The sequence below is a fragment of the Echinops telfairi genome, unplaced genomic scaffold, assembly GCF_000313985.2.
Source record: "Echinops telfairi isolate 266 unplaced genomic scaffold, ASM31398v2 ScPeMD7_8;HRSCAF=38, whole genome shotgun sequence".
In the NCBI taxonomy this organism is placed as follows: domain Eukaryota; kingdom Metazoa; phylum Chordata; class Mammalia; order Afrosoricida; family Tenrecidae; genus Echinops; species Echinops telfairi.
In genome coordinates, this window is record NW_022103905.1 from 17,344,315 (window position 1) to 17,364,603 (window position 20,289).

General features: G+C 47.6%; 1 protein-coding gene across 1 annotated transcript in view; it reads right to left on the minus strand.

Moving 5' to 3' along the window:
- Window positions 1-20,289, minus strand: part of MYO1E (myosin IE) — a 261,215-nt gene that overhangs the window by 14,166 nt on the left and 226,760 nt on the right. Inside the window, exons 24-27 of the mRNA XM_045286475.1 lie at window positions 13,636-13,782; window positions 11,693-11,850; window positions 9,240-9,332; window positions 6,069-6,270 (exon numbers count right to left, since the gene is read on the minus strand). Of these exons, the coding sequence (XP_045142410.1) occupies window positions 6,069-6,270; window positions 9,240-9,332; window positions 11,693-11,850; window positions 13,636-13,782 (600 nt within the window). The remainder of the gene's footprint in view (window positions 1-6,068; window positions 6,271-9,239; window positions 9,333-11,692; window positions 11,851-13,635; window positions 13,783-20,289) is intronic.

Genomic DNA, 20,289 nt, shown 5'->3' on the forward strand with positions numbered 1-20,289 from the left:
TAGCCTCCAGAGCTGTAAGAATATACAAATTTCTGTTATTGAAGCCATCCGCCTGTTAGGGCAGGAGGCAAGCACTGTGACAGGATGTTTAATTAGAAAACGACTGCGGCACAATTCAGAGTGAGAACTGCGTCTTTGGCTTTCATGAGTATTGAAGTCACTGTCCAAATGCACTCAAGGGTCGAGTTTCTGTTTCAAGGCCCCTGTCCTGCTCTTGCTCTGTGGTCACTGGCACAGGGGTTCCATGTGGCTTGTGGGTGGGGAGAGTCTCCCTGAATGGCCCCCGGTCTTGAATTTCCTCAACAAGCCCCGAGGCTTATTAGATTAAAATATATTATAGTATTATTATTATTGGGACTATGCAGTCGAGGCCATCAACGTGAAGAAGGGTTGTGTGAAAAACATAAGGTAGCACTGCTGGAAATCAGTGAAATGATCCATGTGTTGTCTCCCACCGGGCACATAGAAGGCTCAGTCAATACTGGATGGATGAATCAATGAAGGCCAAAAAAAAGTTGAGTTAGGCGTCAACAGCCAGTTCTCTCCACTGCAACTCCCATGTCCACTGGGCCTGACCCGTTTTGTGGCCACATTGGCAGCTCTCCACCTCGGTGGTGAGAGTGCCTAGCTTATGGCAGGCTGAGCCAGGGTGAAGCTGGCAAATATCACCTCTTTGTTCTGCAGATGTGAAATTTATGTCTTGAAATTCCAAGAAGGAAAATAATGGCATTTTATTTCATTGGCCCTTAAAAACATGCCCCGTTCCAAAAGGTTGAATCTATAAACATTACTGGAAATGTGGGAACGGATGCCAGGAATTCCTAAACTCCATGTCTACTTGGGCCAGGATACAGTCGCTCCTGCAGACTCTGGGCTGAGAAATATTGCTATTGGACACTGGGTGGAAACTCTAAGCCCCTTAAAAATATGACTCCATCGGGAGAGGCTTGACGGGAGACTCTCAGGCAGCATTTGCATTTTTCTGTTGAGCCCGCCTTCGCGGTGTGGCCAGGTGCCCTACCACTGAGAATGCTCAATATTTTTCTGTTGCTCCAACTTCTAGTTGGAGTAGTCTCTGGAATATCTTGACATTTTTTTCAGTTTTCCACCGATGACATGGACCACAGAAATAAAAAGGCCAACGGACAAGACATTGCTCATCTGGGTTTTAAGGGTTCTGATAATGGATTAGAGATAGGTTATACACATTTCAGTTACAGGAGGGAAAAAGAAAATGAACGTTGGAGTGGGAAATCAAAGATTCCTAAGGAATCAGAGCAGAGTCAGATGAGTGAACTATTCCCTTATAGATGGTCTTTATTTAAGCTGGTCTTGTTCCTTGAGAATGCACAAAGATTCATAAACGAGTCAGACTTTATAAAAGCCAGGCAAAAAGACTTCAAGATGATAATCCCCACTGCGTTTCTTAGTTGACGATGGCAACAACAACAACAGTGAAACAGCAAGAGTTACCAGGTGCACCAAGGCAACAATGCTAGAGTAAATTAGATCACCACCGGGGCTGGTAATGAATATAGCGATGTGTTTAAGTCCCTCTCCAAAAACATGGACTTGAACCTGAAATAAACTGACAAAGGCTTTCCTGAATTAATGGAGTGACACCATTTAAATTTATCCATATTACATGGTCCAAAAGAATGACCGCTTATGCTAAATGTAAAAAAAAAAAATGCATGGCAGGGCAGAGGGAAAACAGAAGGAAGCCCGAGGGTGTGGAAGACCCACTAAAAGACTGGGAATGGTGTTTTTACAGAGAGGTAAACTCAGAGTCCCCATCTGGAACTGTGAGGCAGAGATATTCATATTTATGGAAAGGCACAAGCTCAGGACCCCCAAACCCCCAGTTTGTTCCGACAATCTCTGGTGGGATAATGCAATTCACGTTTCCTTGGTCCAAAGGAGACGTGTTCAATTTAGGTAAGCACAAAACCCAGACAACCAAACTCACCGCCACTGAGTCCTGTAGTGACCCTACAGGAACGGGCAGAACTGCCTGTGTGCGAAAGCCTGGTCTTTCCCCCTGCAGGTAGCCCAGGCTCCAGAAATGCCAACTGCACAGTCCCTGGCCGCATTGCAGAGAAACGAATTAAAGCCTCACTCCTCTGTGCGTTAGGGAATGCACACGAAGAGAAAGCTCACCACCCCTTTGAGCAGAGCACTGTCTCATGGAACGCGAGGCGCCATCAGCTGGAGGGGTAGAAGAGGCAGCTAGCTAGGATTCCAGAGTTTTACACACCGTAGGCAGTTGGGAAGTCATGCAGCCTGGTGGATGGCTGGGAAGGTGAGCTGTCCTCCAAGAGTCACAGCCAGCGAGCGGCCCAGCTAGAGTTGTGGGCTCCAGATCCTTTGGGCCTAAAGGCCTCAAAGGGTGTGATAAGGCTGAAACAGGGAGCCACAGAGCGGAGGGCTGGAAGGGAGCAGCTTCAGTTAAGACACGATGTTCCTCAATTTCCTACTTTTAGCTGACAGATGCTCCCAGCTGGCTGGCGTGCAAGTCTAACGTGCCAAGCAGGCAGAAAAGATGGTTTTGCTTGCCAAAGCCAAAGCAAGTAGGAAGCTAGATGAGAGAGCTAAGCGATTTGGTGCATTTTCCTCATTGATTTTAAAAACCTCGCCTTCTTTGGGACAGAAAACGGGGCCCAGGACAAGGGGTGACAGAGCAGTTCGCTTTTCTCAGCCGTTTCATCTCTCTGAACAACGTCGGTGCAGGTGACGGAGGGGGGGATCTTGTTGCCTCAACAGGCCCCTGCCCACTCATCTTCTTGGAACACCCTCCCTCCTTATCAGTCAGCAGCAAGCCGGTATCCTTAGACCAGTGGTTCTCTCCACATGCATAGGCAGCATCCACATCACCTGGGAACCAGTTAGACACGCACATTCTTGGCCTCACCCCTCACCTACTGAGTCAAAAACGCTAGAGGTGGCCCAGCCAGCTGTGCTTTGGTACGTGTTCCAGGTGATTCTGGTGCACACTCAAATTGAGAACCACTGGATTAGACCCACCAGGTATACCCAGCGTACACAAGAGGAAGGAAGGATGAGAGGTATTCATGTTGTGGATGCGATAAGATGAAGATGCTAAAACTTGCCAGAGGAAAATGGCCATAGGGATACGGCAAGGTTCATAAGAACCCCATAATGGTGAGGAGGAAGGAGCCAATGTAAGAAACACATCACAGTCTCCACCCAGAGGAAGGAGCAGCTGTTTTTCTTATGCCATGTGTGGTAGTTACATAATCTGGTGTCAATTTGAGGCCTCAGAGTGAAGGAGTGGAGGCTAGCCTGTCAATCAGGTAGTAGCTTAATGATCTCATTTGGAGGTGCTAAGGAGATAAATAGCTCGATGGAGGTGGGACACACGCTCACTCCCTGCTAGACATCCCTGTTGAGAAGATGCATGGAGCTATGCTAGTGCCCTGAAGTGGATGAGCCATGTAGAGATCCCTGCCAATGCTGAGATGCTCACGCCGCCACTGGATCCACAAGACTGCCCACCCACTGGCCTATGATCTTTCTGCATTGGGTGTCATTGCACATGTTTCGTGAGTCTGAAAAGGACTTTATAGATTGGTATCGGACATACAGGGTAATATTGGACTCATGGACCTGATCTGGACTGGGCTGGGGTGTTTTCTCAATATTCAATTGCTCTTGCATATAAAGCTCTTTTTTTTTTAAAAAAAAGCTCTTTCTTATACACATATGAGTGTCTATGAATTTGTCTACCCAGACTAACACACCAGGACTTTACTTTTACCCAAGTCCCCGTCTGGAATTCCTTCACCTTTCTTGAGATACAGTTAGAATAGACAGTGGAGATGAGGGAGGAAAAGAGGTAAGACAGTGAGCCGAAGCAGATCCAATACCCGGCTCAGCTCAGAGAACTGCTCCACTGCTGAGGACCATGCAACATTGTTAGGCTCTTGCAAGGTCACTGCTTCCGTCACAGAAGAAGGAATAACCAAGTCCCGGAAGAAACACTACGGAGATGATCCCTTGAAGTGAGGATGGCTAGACTTCATCTCACCTTGTGTGGATATGTTAACAGGAGAAACTCCTGGGAGTCCCTGGAGAAGGACATCATGGTCAATAAAGTAGGTGGTCAGGGAAGAAGGGGGAGACCATCAGTGGCGTGCGACGGCTCAGACATCTGTGAGGATGGTGTGGACAAGGCTCGTGTACATGGGGTCACACTGAGTTGGCACTGACTCAACGGCACCTGACAACCAGAACAATGTCATCACCAGGGGATGGATGGTGGATGCGTCTTCATGAGGTACGAAGGACTGAGCAGTCTCTTACATACCAAGTAGCCTACTAGGTCATTTGCTTCTATTGCTTCTAGCCTTCGCAGCAACCCGGCAGCTTGTGTGCAGCAGAGGAGTGTAAGGAGGTCAGGCACGGGCTCGCTTTTGTGTTTCATAAGGGGCTCCAGGAAGATGCTCATTCTCAGAGCCTCAAAAGCGCACCTCAGGTGCAGACTAACGGATTTGAAAACTTCCATCTGTGCTACAAAGGAGAGCCTTCTCTCCTCTAGTAAAAGAGCTGACATTGCTGAGAACCAGGCCCAGAGTCTCATTATGCGAGTGGCTGAATTACAACGGCAGCTGAATTGCAGATCTAGAGCAGTGTCTGAAACCAAAGTAAGGGAAAAGTTGGGACCCTGAAACATGGGATGGGAACATATGGGCTGATGATCCAGAAGAGCCCTTAGACACAATTGACCCACCCCAGTCAACAGATCCACCCCTCCCAGCTGAAAGTATTAATTCACAATCCACACCTGAGCAGATTAGCCAAACTATTCAAGTTGATATGCTAGGTGGGGCTGCATCAGTAGCACTGCTTAAGGGAGATGCCTTACAAGATATTGCTGAGAGCACCCAGGAAACACCCTCACCACCCATTATTTCCGCTAGACCTTCCTGGCTGTTTTGCTGCCTGTGCTGGGATAGCCTAGCTCTCTCTCTACAGAGGACTACCAAACTGCCCTCAAGACTTGAAGGACTGCTTGTGTCTCACAACTCTCTCACGGGAGTGAGTTGCATTGAGCCATTTGTACTGCTTTATAATTTAACTTCATTTCTTGTATTATATATCTATCTGTTTATAATTTAACAGTTCATTACTTGTGTTATATATCTATCTGTTTATAATTTAACAGTTCATTTCTTGTGTTATATATATCTATCTTTATAAATGTATATATAAAATTATCAGCAATCTGGTTTTATCTCTCTAAAGAACCCTAACACACTCATCCAGCTCTGGCCCCCACTGATAAAATACCTCTACAGCATTTCTGCTGGGTCATTTCCCTCCTCCCAATGCACGATTACTTCCAGGGACGAGGTGCTGCTAGAATGCTCTTTTTTCACGGATGCCAAATCTCCCTCCGGGTAGAGGTCACACACTGTGGATTAAGGTCTTGGTTTTGTCCTATGGGACCCCACAGGACACATCAAATTCCTTTTCAAATGGCTACATCTTTGAAAACCTACACACAGCCCCAGGAACCATCACTCACTTCCTTGAGCCCCAAAGCCTGGGATCCGTTCACCAATCTTTATTTTCTGTTCTCAACAAGGGGCAGAAAGACTCTCATCTTAAAGCCTTGAACACCAGAATTCAAAAGCAAACAACTCTTTCTCATCGAAACTGGAATGTTCTTCCTAATTTCACTAAAGACTCGGTCAGCTGTTGTGTTTAGCAGCTACACACACAGATAGATCAATAATCCATTATTTCTCCACCGCGCCTGCTCTCCAGAGAGCAGAAAAGGTTAGAGTAATTGAATCTCAGGCTACAGGGGACTTCTCTGCTGATGTGTCTAAGCGTTCTCTGGAGGCTGAAATGAGCGCGTGTGTGCCAACAACATAGACACCTACTTAGAAAGGTCAGACAATTCCCCGACCGCGGCCTTGATTGCATTTGGGTAGCAAAAGGAACTTTAGAATCGCACAGAGACAACCCAAAGAAATCCTTGAACCTTGGCGCAATAGAGAGAGGAGCTTGCCAGCTTTGCACCCAGGATGGGGCACTCTTACCCTGCAGCACCCTGGTCTGGGACCTTGAGGAAATCCAGGCTCTCTGGTATCTGGGACACCCGGTCTGAGCCAGTAGACTGTTGCCGTGGCAAGGGTGGGCGGGCCATGGACGTGTACAGGCTTTTCTGATTGGATCTCTGGTTTCCAGGACCATGGGGATGTGGCACAAATTGGTTTTTGATGACTCCATTCTGATGGTATCCTAGAGACAGAAAAAGACAAGAAAGCAAAGGTTCAGTTTTCCAATCCGTGGCTAGAAGGCTCTTTGAAGTTCTTCCATAGTCTGATCATGTGATTCAGGGCATGCTACCCAACTTGGGCCTTAGTCCCAAGAGGCTTAGATTGTGAAAATTAGAGCAAATACATCATAAACTTTCAGCAAGTGCCTGGGACACAAGACACACTCCAAAGATGTTTGTTGCCTTTTGAGAACAGATGTACCAGGTGTTCAGGTTTCAAAGCCCACAGTCAAGGAAAGGTAAGTTTACAGCTAGTTGGCAGGCAAATTCACGAGTCTAAGAAAAATCATGAGGTTATGACTCAAAGGACTGGCAGGCAGCTGTTTAAACAATTGGACATCCGTTTCCAGGTTGGTCAGTCAGCCGGAGCCCATAGTAAGAGAACGCGCTTTGCACCGGCCAGGGATCCATCTGTACGGATCACCCATCTTAGCCAAGTGCTCCCTAGTGAAGATCACTTTAGCTACTAAGTAGTAGACTGACTGTGGTGATAGGTTCCCAGCCGTGGTCTTTGACAGAAAAGGACCTTATCAATCCAGGTGATGGATGAGCCGCCCCATCATATCTCCCACTGACGGCTCTCGACCAGCGAAGGAACATAAGACTCCCCAAGGCACACTCTGGTGGGCTCCACCATCAAGATCACTTTGCAACATATTAAGAGAAGAACTCTTTGGTACCAGAGGGATGACCCTTTGTTTGTCTGAGGAATAGGGGCCCATTTCTAGCTCTGGTAACTATGTTGACCTTGAGCAAGATATCTGATCTTTCAGAGTGCCAACTTCTTCACTAATGAAATGAGAGGAATGGCCCAGAATCCTGTAGTCACTTCCAACGTGGACATGCATTTTCTCTTTATCTCTAGTTCTAATGTAAAAGTAGATTTTTCCACCCCTTACCCAATTAATAGATTCTACTTAGAGCTACAGTTCTCTCGGGGCAGTGCATGGACCAGGTTCAGAAGCCTCTCTCTCATTTCCTCTCACAGGCCAGGCATGGACTTGTCAATTTGGGGCAAGCAACCTTCTTCTTACCCAGCTACTAGGCCCCTGGGGGTGAGGTTGGGTTGGGTCTCCCTAGAAGGGCAGTGGGACCATGCTTAGATAGAAGAGGTGGCACTTGTGAAAGACAGTGGCTAGAGAGGGCCACAGTAGAGCAGGACATCCGGACGATGGCATGCAGGGTGGGGTCCTCTCGCCTCGTTGGTGAGCCCAGCTCACCAGCTATGCTCAGAACCCAAGAAAGCCTGGTTCAAAACTTCCCCAGCATCTCCATAGACACAGTTTCAGGGTGGTTGAATCTAATAAGACAGCATTTGGGCTGGGTTTTTTTTTTTGGTATGCTTTAAAAATTCCTGTGATTTGATTTTAAGAAGATTTTAAATTAAATGAAAATTTCCTGTGATTTTAGTAGCCATCCATTTGATCACATTAATTCCACATATAAATGAGTTATCTAGGCATCCACTCACAGGTACCAAACGCACTCCAGCAGGCACGCGTGGATTGTTGAATGAACAACTGATGGGCTCTGTCAACTGTCACCTACTTCACGGTAAAATGTTTTCAAAATATGATTTGTGACAGATTTGAGAATAAAACCAACAACAAACAAACAAACAACCTGCCCCCCTATCCCTGTCTCCCCTCCCCACCCAGGCCCAATGTGGTCACCCCTGAAGGCTGGAGAAGTGCTGATCAAAGGGACTCTGGTCTAGCTGCTTCATTATTGGTGCACAGACAGACACTCAAGAGGAGCTCACGGCCAGGCAGGCACTTCATGACCAGATGCGGTCTGAGGCTACTCGGGCCAGCCTGGCCGAGGCAAAGAAGCTTCCCGCATGGTCCCGGCCAGCTAACCAGCCGTCTGTGCTGGGAGCTGACATCTCAATAGATAATTGAATACTTCTCTGCTTTTCTTAGTTTGCTTGGTGCTTATCTATAATTTCAAGGGCAAAGAAAGGTGGAGGAGAGACAGCTGAGCCACGGCAGACTGGAGTGCTCCTGAAGGGATGAGAATGAGCTCTCACCCCCAGTACCAGAGACAGCAGTGCAACCACAGCTGGGAAATTCCAGACGAGAGTCTGACGCCCTGGGGGAACTGCTGGGTCCAGTGTGGTCCCAAGATGACCCTTTCAGACACAGACTCCTCCACCTCAAACATTCAGGGAACCATTTTTTTTTTTAAATGAGTTGAATTCTGTGCGCAATTGGGGGTGGGGGCTGGAGAAGAAACGCTGTGAATTGTTTTAGTGCTCTCTGAACAAGAAGCATGCTTTTACAAGTGAAAGGTCTTTCATCCATTCACATTTGGATGTTATTGATCCAGGTGATATCTTCTGGTGTTTTTAAAATGCAAGAAATACAAAATCTGAAGCTTTGATACAAAACGCTGATAAAGAAAAGCTTTTGCACACGTTTTGCCAATCTCTCAGCTAGAATGAGTATTTTCTTTTGTTTCAGAGCAGGTCGCCCGGATCTCAGCCAAGACTGCAGCTCTTCTACTGGGATATTGAACTAGTTACACAGAAAGTGGTGGTATTGGTGGGAGGTGGGGGCCGTGGGCTTATGCCTGGCAAACGTCTATTTCCGGAAGGGCAGCATCCTACATCTTAAAGCTGACAACTTTCCAAGTGTCAAGAACAAGGAACCCTTGTCTGTTCCTGAGGCGGGACGTCTTTCCCAAGGGAGTAATATCACTGCGTAATGGACTCCAGATGGTTAATCCAGCTGTTTCTCAGCCTAACTCTTACTTTTTCCAAATTTGGGGGTCATAGAGAGGGCCGTGCATGGGTCGGAACACATCTGGCATGGAAATGGCCCTTGGCTGCTACATTGTGCACATGTATGTTATTGGTTTCTTCCTCAGCGTATTCGTGAGTGTTGGGTGCAGACAGGGCCCGCACTAGGACAGCGTGGCATGCTCAGCTCACCTGGGGGGGGAGGGGCAGCTCTCATGGGGTAGTTGGCATTTTGCATCCCACTGGAATAACCTCTGCTTTGGGTCGTGTTCTTTCTGGTAGGACCTAAAATAAACACACAAGACAAAGTTAAAATCAGCACGACTGGTTGACTTTAAAGTTCCTGATGGTCCTTTGGCGCGAGAAACCTTTGGAGACATTGGCTGAAGACTGGTTGCAGTGGAGAAGGGCTATTTGAGGGAAATACTGTCGTGGGAAGCTACTGGATGGGGGCAAGGGCGGAGGCGGGGAGGGCTGGAGCTGATGTTTCCAGAGAGACAGTTCTGAAATGTTTTGAGACAGCAGCTTTCCAGAGAGCTATTAATGATGTCTTCCAAAGGTGTTTCTATTCCTGGAGACTTTCAAAAGAGTCCGATGGACCATTTTAAGGGTTGCCTTCACGTTATGCATGATCCACGGAAGCTGAGCTGCCCATCTGTGTCCCTGGCCGAGTCAGTGCCAGCAGGGCAGGGCCCTGGGTAGCCAGCTGAGACGTAAGCAGAAAGGCAAGGTATCAGGCAGCTATTCCCAAATGAAGCCCCCAACTACCCCCCAGGGGTTAATTAAAGCAGTGAGGAGGGCGTGGAAGGATCTGCTGGATGGGAGAAAAGCTGAAGAACAGAGAAAGGTAGGACGTGATCAGCACGTTTAGCATGAAGTGTGGGAGCTAGCCTTGTTGGTGGGAGAGGATGCTGGGAGAACGGACCACAGGGGCCCAGGAACGTGGCTCAGCGAGGAATTCCCTCTCAGGACAAACAGCCAACACTCCCTCCCACAGGGATACAATAAAGCACTGGGGGAGATCTTGCTCCACCTTGGGACTTATATACACATCCACTCACAGCCGTTTGCCCTCAGGTCTGTTCTGCTTTCTGGCTAATGAGAGGCACTGGCAGGAGAGGGGTGCTGACAGGACAAAACGGGGGCATTTGTCAGGCCTGATCCCTCTCTGCTGGGCCTGGCTGTTGCTGCCTCTTCAACCTCCAGTTGTCCCTTCCGCTGTTCCCTCAGGCTTGGGGCCCACAAGGCTGCTTTTCGCCATTTCTTATCCCTGAAGAGTTTTCACCTTGCTCACATACATGTTACTTAAAAGTCTCCTAAATGCAGGTTCCTGCAAGGTCCATGCCTAGACTCACACCAACCAATGAAGGAACAGTAGCGCTGGTCTTTATTTGTAGGGTGTTAGGAGCCCGCGGGGTGCAGGGATTATGAGCCTGGCTGTTAATGGAAAGGTAAGCAGCCTGCACCCCGGTTGTTCCCCAGGAGAAGGATGGGGCAGTCGGCTTCGGTCAAGCCGTCCACTCGGGAAGCTCTACGAGGCAGTTTTGTCTTGTCCTAGAGGTTGCTCTGCATTAGAACGGCTCAACAGCAACAGGGCTCTGTCACAGTGCCTGTCACTGTGTGCCTTATGAAGACCAACCCGAAAAAGGCCTTGTTATCTATCGATGGCATCCTCCCCATGGACCACACACAGAGTATACAATTTTCACACGCCTCCACATGAGAGGAACATGCAGTCTAGAGCATTATAACGTACACTTTAAGTCAGGTTTTATCAAAACCCACCCCTGCCATCAAGTTGATGCTGACCATCATCTCTGGATAGGATTTCCACGGCAGTGAATCTCGCTAGGAGCACACAGCTTCCTCGTTCTGACCTGCGGTCAGGGGTCCACTGCTTCCTGATGGCATCGCCAGGGCTCCAATCTCATCAGGATCAGTTACGAACAGAATCAAAGTGGTGAGTTGGACCAAAGTGAAGGAGTTGGACCAGGATTTGGGTTAGTGCGGGTGGGCTCACTAGAAACCTGCCCAAGTAACGGTGGGGGATCCTAGATCTGCTTCACAATGACACAGTTCAGAAAACTCACTACCACTGAGTCAGCTCTGACTCAGCAACCCTAGAGGACAGCGTACAAGTGTCCCTTGTAAGTGTCCAAGACAGTAACTCTTTATGGGAGTAGAAAGTTCCATCTTTCTCCTGAGGAGTGGCTGGTGGTTTCAAACTGCTGACCTTGCAGTTAGCAGCCCTCTGAACCTGCAGAGAAGGCAAAGATGGCAAGTGTCTTTGGAGCTGGTAGGGAGGAGAATGTTCGTATTGTTGATGAGCTCCGACAAAAGGGCTGGGAAATGTGAGTTCCAACAAACGGTCGCTTATTTTAGACACAGTTGATCTTATAACGCTATGTATACAATCCGTAAGTACTCAATCATTCCAGAACGTTTACCCTACCACTCTTTCTGACCTTGCTTTTAGTTTGAGATGTTCCATTTTGCAGAAAACCCCAGCACAAGCAGCAGCCGGACCTCGCATGCGTTATCGACATTAGGGATGAAGTAAAGTGGGTAGCAGAGCAGGGGGAGGCAGGGCCGGGCGGGAGAGCCCAGAAGGCAGGGCACGAGAGCCCAGAAGGCAGGGCACTTACGGGAGTTCTTGGGCAGCCCGGGTCCGATGCTGACCTGCAGCACCTTGTTACTAGGCTTGAGGATGGCCAGGTCACCGAAGCCTTGGTGGAATTGCACTTGCCGGGAGCCGCCTGCACTCCAGGGACCCCAGTTCTCCTTCTTCAGCTTCAGTTCCAGCCTGGGACAAGCACAGTTGATGGGGTCAACAAGAGGGAATGGGCCAAGGAGAAAATGGTACCTGAGGGCCCCCAGATGGGAAAGCCCAGTGTGAAAGTGAGACCAGTCTGGAGACTCTGAACCAGGCACAGGGGCCAGAGGATGGCCGAGTATCCCAGGACTTGGACTGGCTACAAGTCTTGGGCAGAGATAGGTGCGGCCCAGCCCAGTGAGAAACCAGCACTTCAAAGGTGTCGATGCCACTCCATCGTGACACCCACCGAGGTGGCGTCTGCCAAGGGGACAGAAGGAAGAGGAGGTGTCCAGGGCACACCTACTGCCTTCATGTGGCCCTGGGTTTTCCCGGGGTCTGTGTCCGAGTGTGTGGAGGGCTAAGAGTCGGCTTGGCATGACGCTAATTAGTGAAATTCCTTTCCTTCACCATCGTCCCTGCACCCAGGAAGGAGAAAGTGACAACTGTAGGAACCAAACTCTAAAGTGGAGGGACCAACCATGCCAAAAAGCCCAGGCATGTTTCCTTTTCCCATATTGTCAACAAACAAACGTCGAGTCAGTGCTGACTCATAGCAAGCGCCTGTGGGTTTCAGAGACTGTAACCGTTTATGGAAGTAGAAAGCCCAGTCTTTCATCCATGAAGCTACGGGTGGTTTCAATCTGCCAACCATGCGGATCGCAGCCCCATGCATAACCACTATGCCACTGGGGCTCCTGCATGGTCCATGTGCTTCAGGTTTATTACTGTGAGTCACCAAGTCAATGCTGACTCATAGCAAGCCTACATGCTGCAGCAGCACTGCCCCAGGCTGCCAATCATCAGGCCTTTTCTCTCCTGAGCTGCCAAGGGGCTTGTGCCATTAACCTTCTCTGGTTCACTGCCCAGGGCTTCACCCTGTGGCTCCCGTATACCGACGTAATGCACTGGCATGTTTGCAAACGTCAGCTCTCTGGTGGTGTAAGATTGAAAAAGGTAACTTCCAGTAACTGCATTCTCATTCTATCAAGTGTCTCTCTACGTGTCTTTGAGTTATTCCCTTACCACAAAGTCCCAGAAACAAATACCGGCACCTGGGACCCAGGGTCAGTCACACTGCTCGTTGGGAACGCTGTGAGGGACTCATAGACCCACCAGCATCCAATTCTCTGCAGCCGCACCAGCAGTAATTACAGGTGCCCTTCCGGAAGAACTAAGGCTCTCTCTAGGCCTCCTTATGAATAAAGAGATGGACCACATCCAGTTTTAAGAAAAGCGAAATAACTCGTACTCATCCAATAGGAACTTAGACGTGCAGCAGCGAGCCAAAGCCTGGCCCAGCAGAGCCGGCAGGCAAGCAAATGAAGGGAAGTTGACGGACAACACAACAACAAGCAGAAAGTCTGAGCATGTCCCACCAACAAGCCCGTGCACAAGGGCTTTTCCTCGGCACTTGCTTCTGATCCCAACACGGAGCTCCAGCCTCAGGGATGATTATTGGCGCTATCTGAAACCTATCTTTCCTGACTTCTCTCTGCTAACTGTCGTCTCCATGATAAAACGCACCACTCTATGGCGACATGACTTCGCAGCTATGCAAGGGTGACCTTTTCAAAGCCCGCGGCAAACACCTGGTCGTTCCCACTGGGGACGCAGGCACCCAGAGAGGAAGCACTCAAGCTGGAAAGATTCCAGGCCCGGCCTCAGGTCCTCCCTCCGCCCCAGGTCCTCCCCCCACCCCAGGTCCTCCCCCCACCCCAGATCCGCCCTCTAGAAGTTTTCCCAGAAGTTTGGGCACCACAGGTTTCAACTTACGTATTGCTGAATTTCAGAGGTAGTTGCTTCTGGGTTTTTTCCTCATAACGTTTGGCTAAGAGGCTCAAGAATTCCGTTTTGAAGACGGATTCAAGCAGGCTGTCGTACTCCTGCTCATGGAGAATGAAGATGTCGTCTTGCATAGTGCTGCGGGGAGAAGGGGCAGCCTCGGTGAGCTGTTGATGCCATCGTTTTCCACTAATTTTTTAATCTTACAGGACAAGACGCGTTGCACGGTCTTTCTTTTTGGGATGAGTAAAAGGAAACAGGACAACCAAACCAAACACCATCACTGTCCAGCCGATTCCTCCCCACAGAGCAGAGCAGCGTGGCCAAATGCTCTGGCCAAAGGTCCAGACACCCACAAAGACCCCACGGCCAGTAAGTCCATTCCAACGCAGTGTCCCTAAAGATACAGAAGCATAACCAATGGAATGCTACGTGACCTTTAAAACAAAAATGTAAGGACCATTTAGTCTGTGTTAAAAAAATATCAATTTTCACATTCAATCCTATGACAGAAATTATGAACTCAAAACCCAGAACATCTTAAACAGAATGTGGCTGAAAAGAACCAATTTAAGAGTGAAGTGTCCAGTTAATAGAATGTATGTTATGTTGTAGTTCCTGTGATAAACCCTAACTTGAAGATTTGTAAGCTTGGTTACCCAAGGGAAGCCAGGAAGCCTAAGTCATTTCATAAGAGTCTACTGCCATATTGTGTTCTGCTTATATGTCGTGCCAGGTAACTACTAGATCGTACAAATGCAGCTATAGACATAGACAGTGACGCTCAGGGCTCAAACTCCCTGCCATCATCGTGACCTTACAGAACAGCGTAGAAATGCCCCTGTGGGTTTCTGAGACTAAATTTTTATGAGAGCAGAAAGCAGTGGAGTGGCTGGTGGCTTCGAACTGCTGACCTTGTGGTTAGCAGTGCCACTTGTAGTCCACTGTGCCAACAAGGCCCCATGATATACAGCAAGGCTGCACAAAACAAGCAAGCCCCCATCACTACCTTCGAGTTAACCGGTCGCATAGGGCAAGGACAGAAGACGTGAGACAGGGCTGGCCCACTGTGTGCAGCTGGAGGGAAGACGGGAGCGAGAGGCTGAGGCCAAGCCAGTCCTCGGGCAATGCTTAGGGCAGGCTGCAACACACGGAGAACTGAGAGCCGTGCTCCCTGCCTCGGTTGGACACGGCTGCCATCTCAAAGGCTTCAGGTTATACATGTTATCATGTTATATACATCACCTCCAAATACTATTGTCCAATGAGCAAGCCAGGTTGTGAGAGGATGGTATATACGTAAAATCATTTTATTGGGGGCTCTTACAGATCTTATTATTAGGGGCTTACTAGGTATTAAAATGGCATTAAAAAATCAATGAGCGAATTTGCCATCATGGAATTGCACAGGGTCACATTTTAATCGCACGAGGCATAGGAAAAGTGACAGAGATGTTCTTTCTGTAACCAGAGCTGAAGCTGCACCTCACAAAAGCAGTGCTCTCCTTCCGGGACGCCTGGCACCACCGTGCCAGCAGGAGCACTGTGGTTGTGACAAGGCCAGAATGGCCATGGGGCTGATGCCCGAGGACCACTGGGCTTTAGAGGGAATCTTTGATATCAGAGATTCCTCTTCCGTGTATTATGTGTTACATTTAAACAGCAGCCCCTGTGGTCTCTCAGTTCAGTCCCATGAATATGACAAGGTCAAGACCAGAGGAAGCATTTCTCTCTGCTGGTTCCGTAGGGCCTCGGTGCGGCCGAGACCAGGAGTTAATGACCTGCAGCTGATCCAGCAAGCAGCCTCTCTGGAGCCCCGGCATTTCTGTCTTCCTGCAGGAAGGAGCCCTGGGAAGCCACGTGAGAAAGGTCTAATGTAGAACCAAAGCACAAGTAAAAGGGAAGATCCTGGTGCCAGGGGAGGGGAGCTGGCCTTTCACAGACGGCTTACACAACAATACCCCTATGCAGTCAGAATGCTGTGTGGACATTTTGGAAGGAATACTAGCCATGTAAAAGCTCCCCGGTGGTTTAAGTGTTGGGCTACTAACTGCAAAGCTGCCAGTTCAAACCTGCTTCATGGGATAAAGCTGAGGTTTTCTGCTTCTGTATATATAAGCTCACTGATAGTGGGGGGGAGGAAGCATTAAAGAACTAGAGGAAAGTATGTCTCATGGTGCTATACTGCACCCTGACTAGCTCGTCTCCTTGTGGCCCTTCTGTAAGGGGATGTCCAATTGTCTACAGATGGGCTTTGGGTCTCCACTCTGTGCCCCTCCTCATTCACATTGATATTTTTTTGTTCTGGGTCTTTGATGCCTGATACCTGATCCCATTAACACCTCATGATCACACAGGCTCATGTGCTCCTTCCATGTGGGCTTCCTCTCCCCCACTATCATGACCTCAATTCTTTTTGTAGGGGGGGAGGGGAGGCCTCACACAGCTATTTCTAAAAAATTTATCTTGCCGCCCTTTTATTTTTTTATTTTAATTTTTATTTATCTTGTAGCTCTTATAACAATCCATACATCAATTATATCACACATATTTGTACATATGTTGCCATCATTTCCAAAACATTTTCTTTCTACTTGACCCCTCAACAGTCCTCTTTCTTTTTTAAAATTAAATACTGTTATTGGGGGCTCTTACATCTCTTATCACAATCCATACATTCATCCATTGTCACACAGCTATTATCACAATCCATCCATCCATCCATCCATACATTGTGTCAAGTACACTTGTTGCCATCATCATTTTTAAAACATTTTCTTTCTACTTGAGTCCTTGGTATCAGCTCCCCCCCCCCTTCCTCCCTCTCAAACCTTTGGTAATTTATAAATTATTATTATTTTTTCATGTCTTACACTGACCGATGTCTCCCTTCATCCACTTTTCTGTTGTCCATCCCCCAGAGAGGGAGTTATATGTAGATCACTGCGATCTCAGTTCCCCCTTTCTCCCCCAACCTTACCCTGGAGGGACCTCAATTCTACCTTACAAATCTGACTAGATCTGCTACTAGATCTGACTTATCTGCTACAGGTAAGTGTCTGCAACACAGGGAATCCAGGACAGATAAACCCCTTAGGGCCAACAATGAGAATAGAGATACCAGGAGGGTAGAGGGGGGTAGGAAGGGAGAATCTATCACAATGATTGATATATAAACCCCCACCCCCAGGGGGACGAACAACAGGAAAGTGGGTGAAGGGAGACAGAAGATGATGTAAGATGCAAAAATAATAATAATTTATAATTTATCAAATATTTATGAGGGAGGGGTGTGGGGAGGGAGGGAAAAATGAAGAGCTGATATCAAGGGCTCAGGTAGAAAGGACAGTTTTTGAAAATGACGATGGCAACAAATGTACAAATATGCTTGACACAAGGGATGGATGTGTGGATTGTGATAAGAGTGGTAAGAGCCCCCAATGAGATGATTTAATAAGAACAACAACAGGGTCACCGAGTCAGGGCTGACTTAATGGCGGTGGGTTCTTTATGGGTGCAGAGCATTGGTCATTCCACTGCCTGCCTGTCAATCTGCTGTCTCGCTGGGAAATTCGAAGCTATGCCGCCAGGTTTTCAAATACCAGCAGGATTACCCCCGGTGGACAGGTCTCAGCAGCGCTTCCAAGCTAAGACGGATGACAAAGAAAGACTTACTCTTTGAAAAGCCGGCCAATGAAAACTCGATGAGTAATAGCAGAATATTGTCTGATCTCATGCCGGAAGACCAGCCCATTGGAAGGCATGGGAGAGGTCACTGAGGAAGAGCTGTCTCCTTAAAGTAAGGTCAACCTTAATGGTGCGGATGGAGTACAATGTTCAGACCTTCATTTGCTGACAGGCCAGGACCCAAAATGCTAAGAAACAGCTGAAAACATTCACTAATAATCAGAACGCACCAAGTATGAATCTAGAAAAATTGTAAGTTGTCAAAAATGAAATGGAACGCCTGAAGATTGATACTGTAGGTTGACAGTGAGCTGAAAGGGACTGGTATTGGCCATCGTGAACCAGATAAGTCTACGTTCTAGTTCAACTGTGCCAGGAGTAGCACACGGGAGAGAAATGGCATCACATTCATTGTCAAGAACATGTCACATGTATCCTGAAGCGCAATAAAATCATTGAGGAAAAAAAAAAAAGATGGGCGATTTCCCTGACCTAACTCATTGGGTCTTGGAACCTACCCGGGGGCTCAAGATACCCCTGTCCCTCCTTCTGCTCTCCCTTCCCTCCTGGGAGTTCTTTCCCTGCCTCAATAAAATCTTTCTCAACTTCAAAAAAAAAAAGAGATGATGTCAATGATGATTTTTCTTTGTGTGTGTTTTTATTTTTACCAACTTCTGCAGTCTGAAATTGGTCAAGTATGCATGAAGATGCGTCATTAAGAATTACTGGAATGTGAATCCTGCAAACAAAGGTAAAGGACTGCGGTTTGGAAAATATGGCCTTGGTGATAGAAACCACTCCAGAGATCTCACGATACAACTTGGCAAGACCAGTAACCCATTCTCAGCCACCAGCGTTTTCAAACGGAATGTAAATGGTTACTACACAAGGGGAGCGCATCAGAGGGACTACACGGAAATCAGATCAACCACGTCTGCAGAGGACTGCTGAAGAACTGTGACATCAGAGATTAGGGCCGGCCATCAATTGTGCATCTTCAAATGTAAGATGAAGCTGAGATGAAAACAAGTCCTTGAGAGTCAAAGCATGCCCTTGAGTGCGTCCCCCCTGAATTCAGAGACATGTGAATAGATGTGATGCGCTGCACACGAATGACCAAAGACCAGGAGAGTTGTGCGATGGCATCCAGACATTATAGATGAAGAAAAAAGATTACCAAGGCAGCTCTCACATGAATCACACCGTTTTAAAGGAAGGAAAGAAAGAAAACAACAAAATGGGTGTCAGAAGAGACTGAATTTTGCTCTTAAATAGAGAGTAAAGGACCTGGAAGAAACGATGAAGTAAAAGAAGAGAAAACTTCAAAGGATGGCTCAAGAATACAAAATAAAGCATTAAAATGAAATGTGCAAAGACCTAGAATGTCCCTCAAATTCCAACTTAGGTAAAACTTCCTCCAGACAGCTCTCCTAGGTAATTCAAAAGAAAGAAAGAGCAGAGCCCCCAAGCAGGGTGTACGAAAACTGGTGCCTTAGGATAAAGAAGGAGTAAAACCGTAAGCACCCACTTTCGGTGTGTGTGGCGAGACGCCCCGAATCTCCTTTCTGTTTTAGTTACTGGGCCTCACACCCTCTTTGACATGTCTGGATGTGTCCAGCTGGTCAGTGATTAATCAACAGAAAAAATGAACCCAACCCAAGTCATCCTGAGTAGATTAATGTGCTTAGACTCATTATGAGTTTCATGACCCTACAGAAAGCATGCAAACAGGCCCAGAATGTCAAGGTCAATTATCATCATGCGCCCCAAAACGAGACGAGAAGTGTTTGGACAGTGTTGACTTCAACCATCAAATTCTAAATCCCCTCCCTCAGTGACCCAGGCCTAAGAGTTAGCGCACCGTCTTCCCCCAGGACAAAGTCTCTCTCCGCTTATTCCCCATTCGTAGGCCTGAAAACAAAGCTTTTGACATTTGTTTATTCTAAGAAAAAAAAATCAGACTTATCTTTGGACTTCACCCCGTCTTAATCATATGCTCGAGCTGCAATTTCTTACAGATGTCTGATGCTGAATCGTGTGCAGAGAGCCCGTGCTGGTCCTGGTTTGGCTCAGAGGTTGCTTTTTCCTCCCCCATCTTTGTGGTTCACGGCTGTATTGCTGACAGCACTAGAAAATCTTGTTTTACTCCCTTAACCACTCTCTTCTTCCCCAAAACGTTTGTTTTCAAAACCCTGAGCAAAGTCCTAAAGGGGCTCTTTTTTGCATAAGTAGAATGTTTAACAATATCAATTACAGTTCAACGCGATCTTTTTCAGTCTATCTGTAAAAGGTGAAGATTTCTGAAAATGCGATGTCTACTGGAGGATTAAGAAAAACCACTTTATTATGGAAAATTTCAATCGCATGAAAGAGTAGAGAGAACAGTAAAATGAACAGCAAAATGTCGGGAGGTTGCAGTGATTATTAATCCGCAGACAATCATAGTGATCGACACCTCCATTCCCTACTTCCCCATCGGTTATTTTAAAGCAAAGCATTCATTCACTCTCAAACAACAGCGACAGATTCATTGCATCCAGTCAAGTCTGACTCACAGCAACCTCAGAGAACAGGATGGAACTACCGCCTGTGTGTTTCATGAGCATCAAGCAAGCACGCAAACAGATCAGAAAGTTCAAGGCCAAGGATCAGAATGTGTCTGGAACTGCGAGATGTATTAGGACACTTTGACTCCAGCCATCCAATCTGAATCCCCTCCCTCAGTGACAAACAGTAGAAAACCTTTCTTCCCAGGAGTTGCTAAAACCCCAAACCAAACTCACTGCCACTGAGTTGATTCCGACTCAAAGTGACCCTACAGGACAGGGTGAGTTTCCGAGACTGGAACTCTTTACAGGAGGAGAACGCCTCCTCTTTCTCCCATGGAGCGGCTGGTGGTTTCGAATTGCTGACCTGCCATTACCAGCCCAACTGTAACTCACTGAGCTACCAGGGATC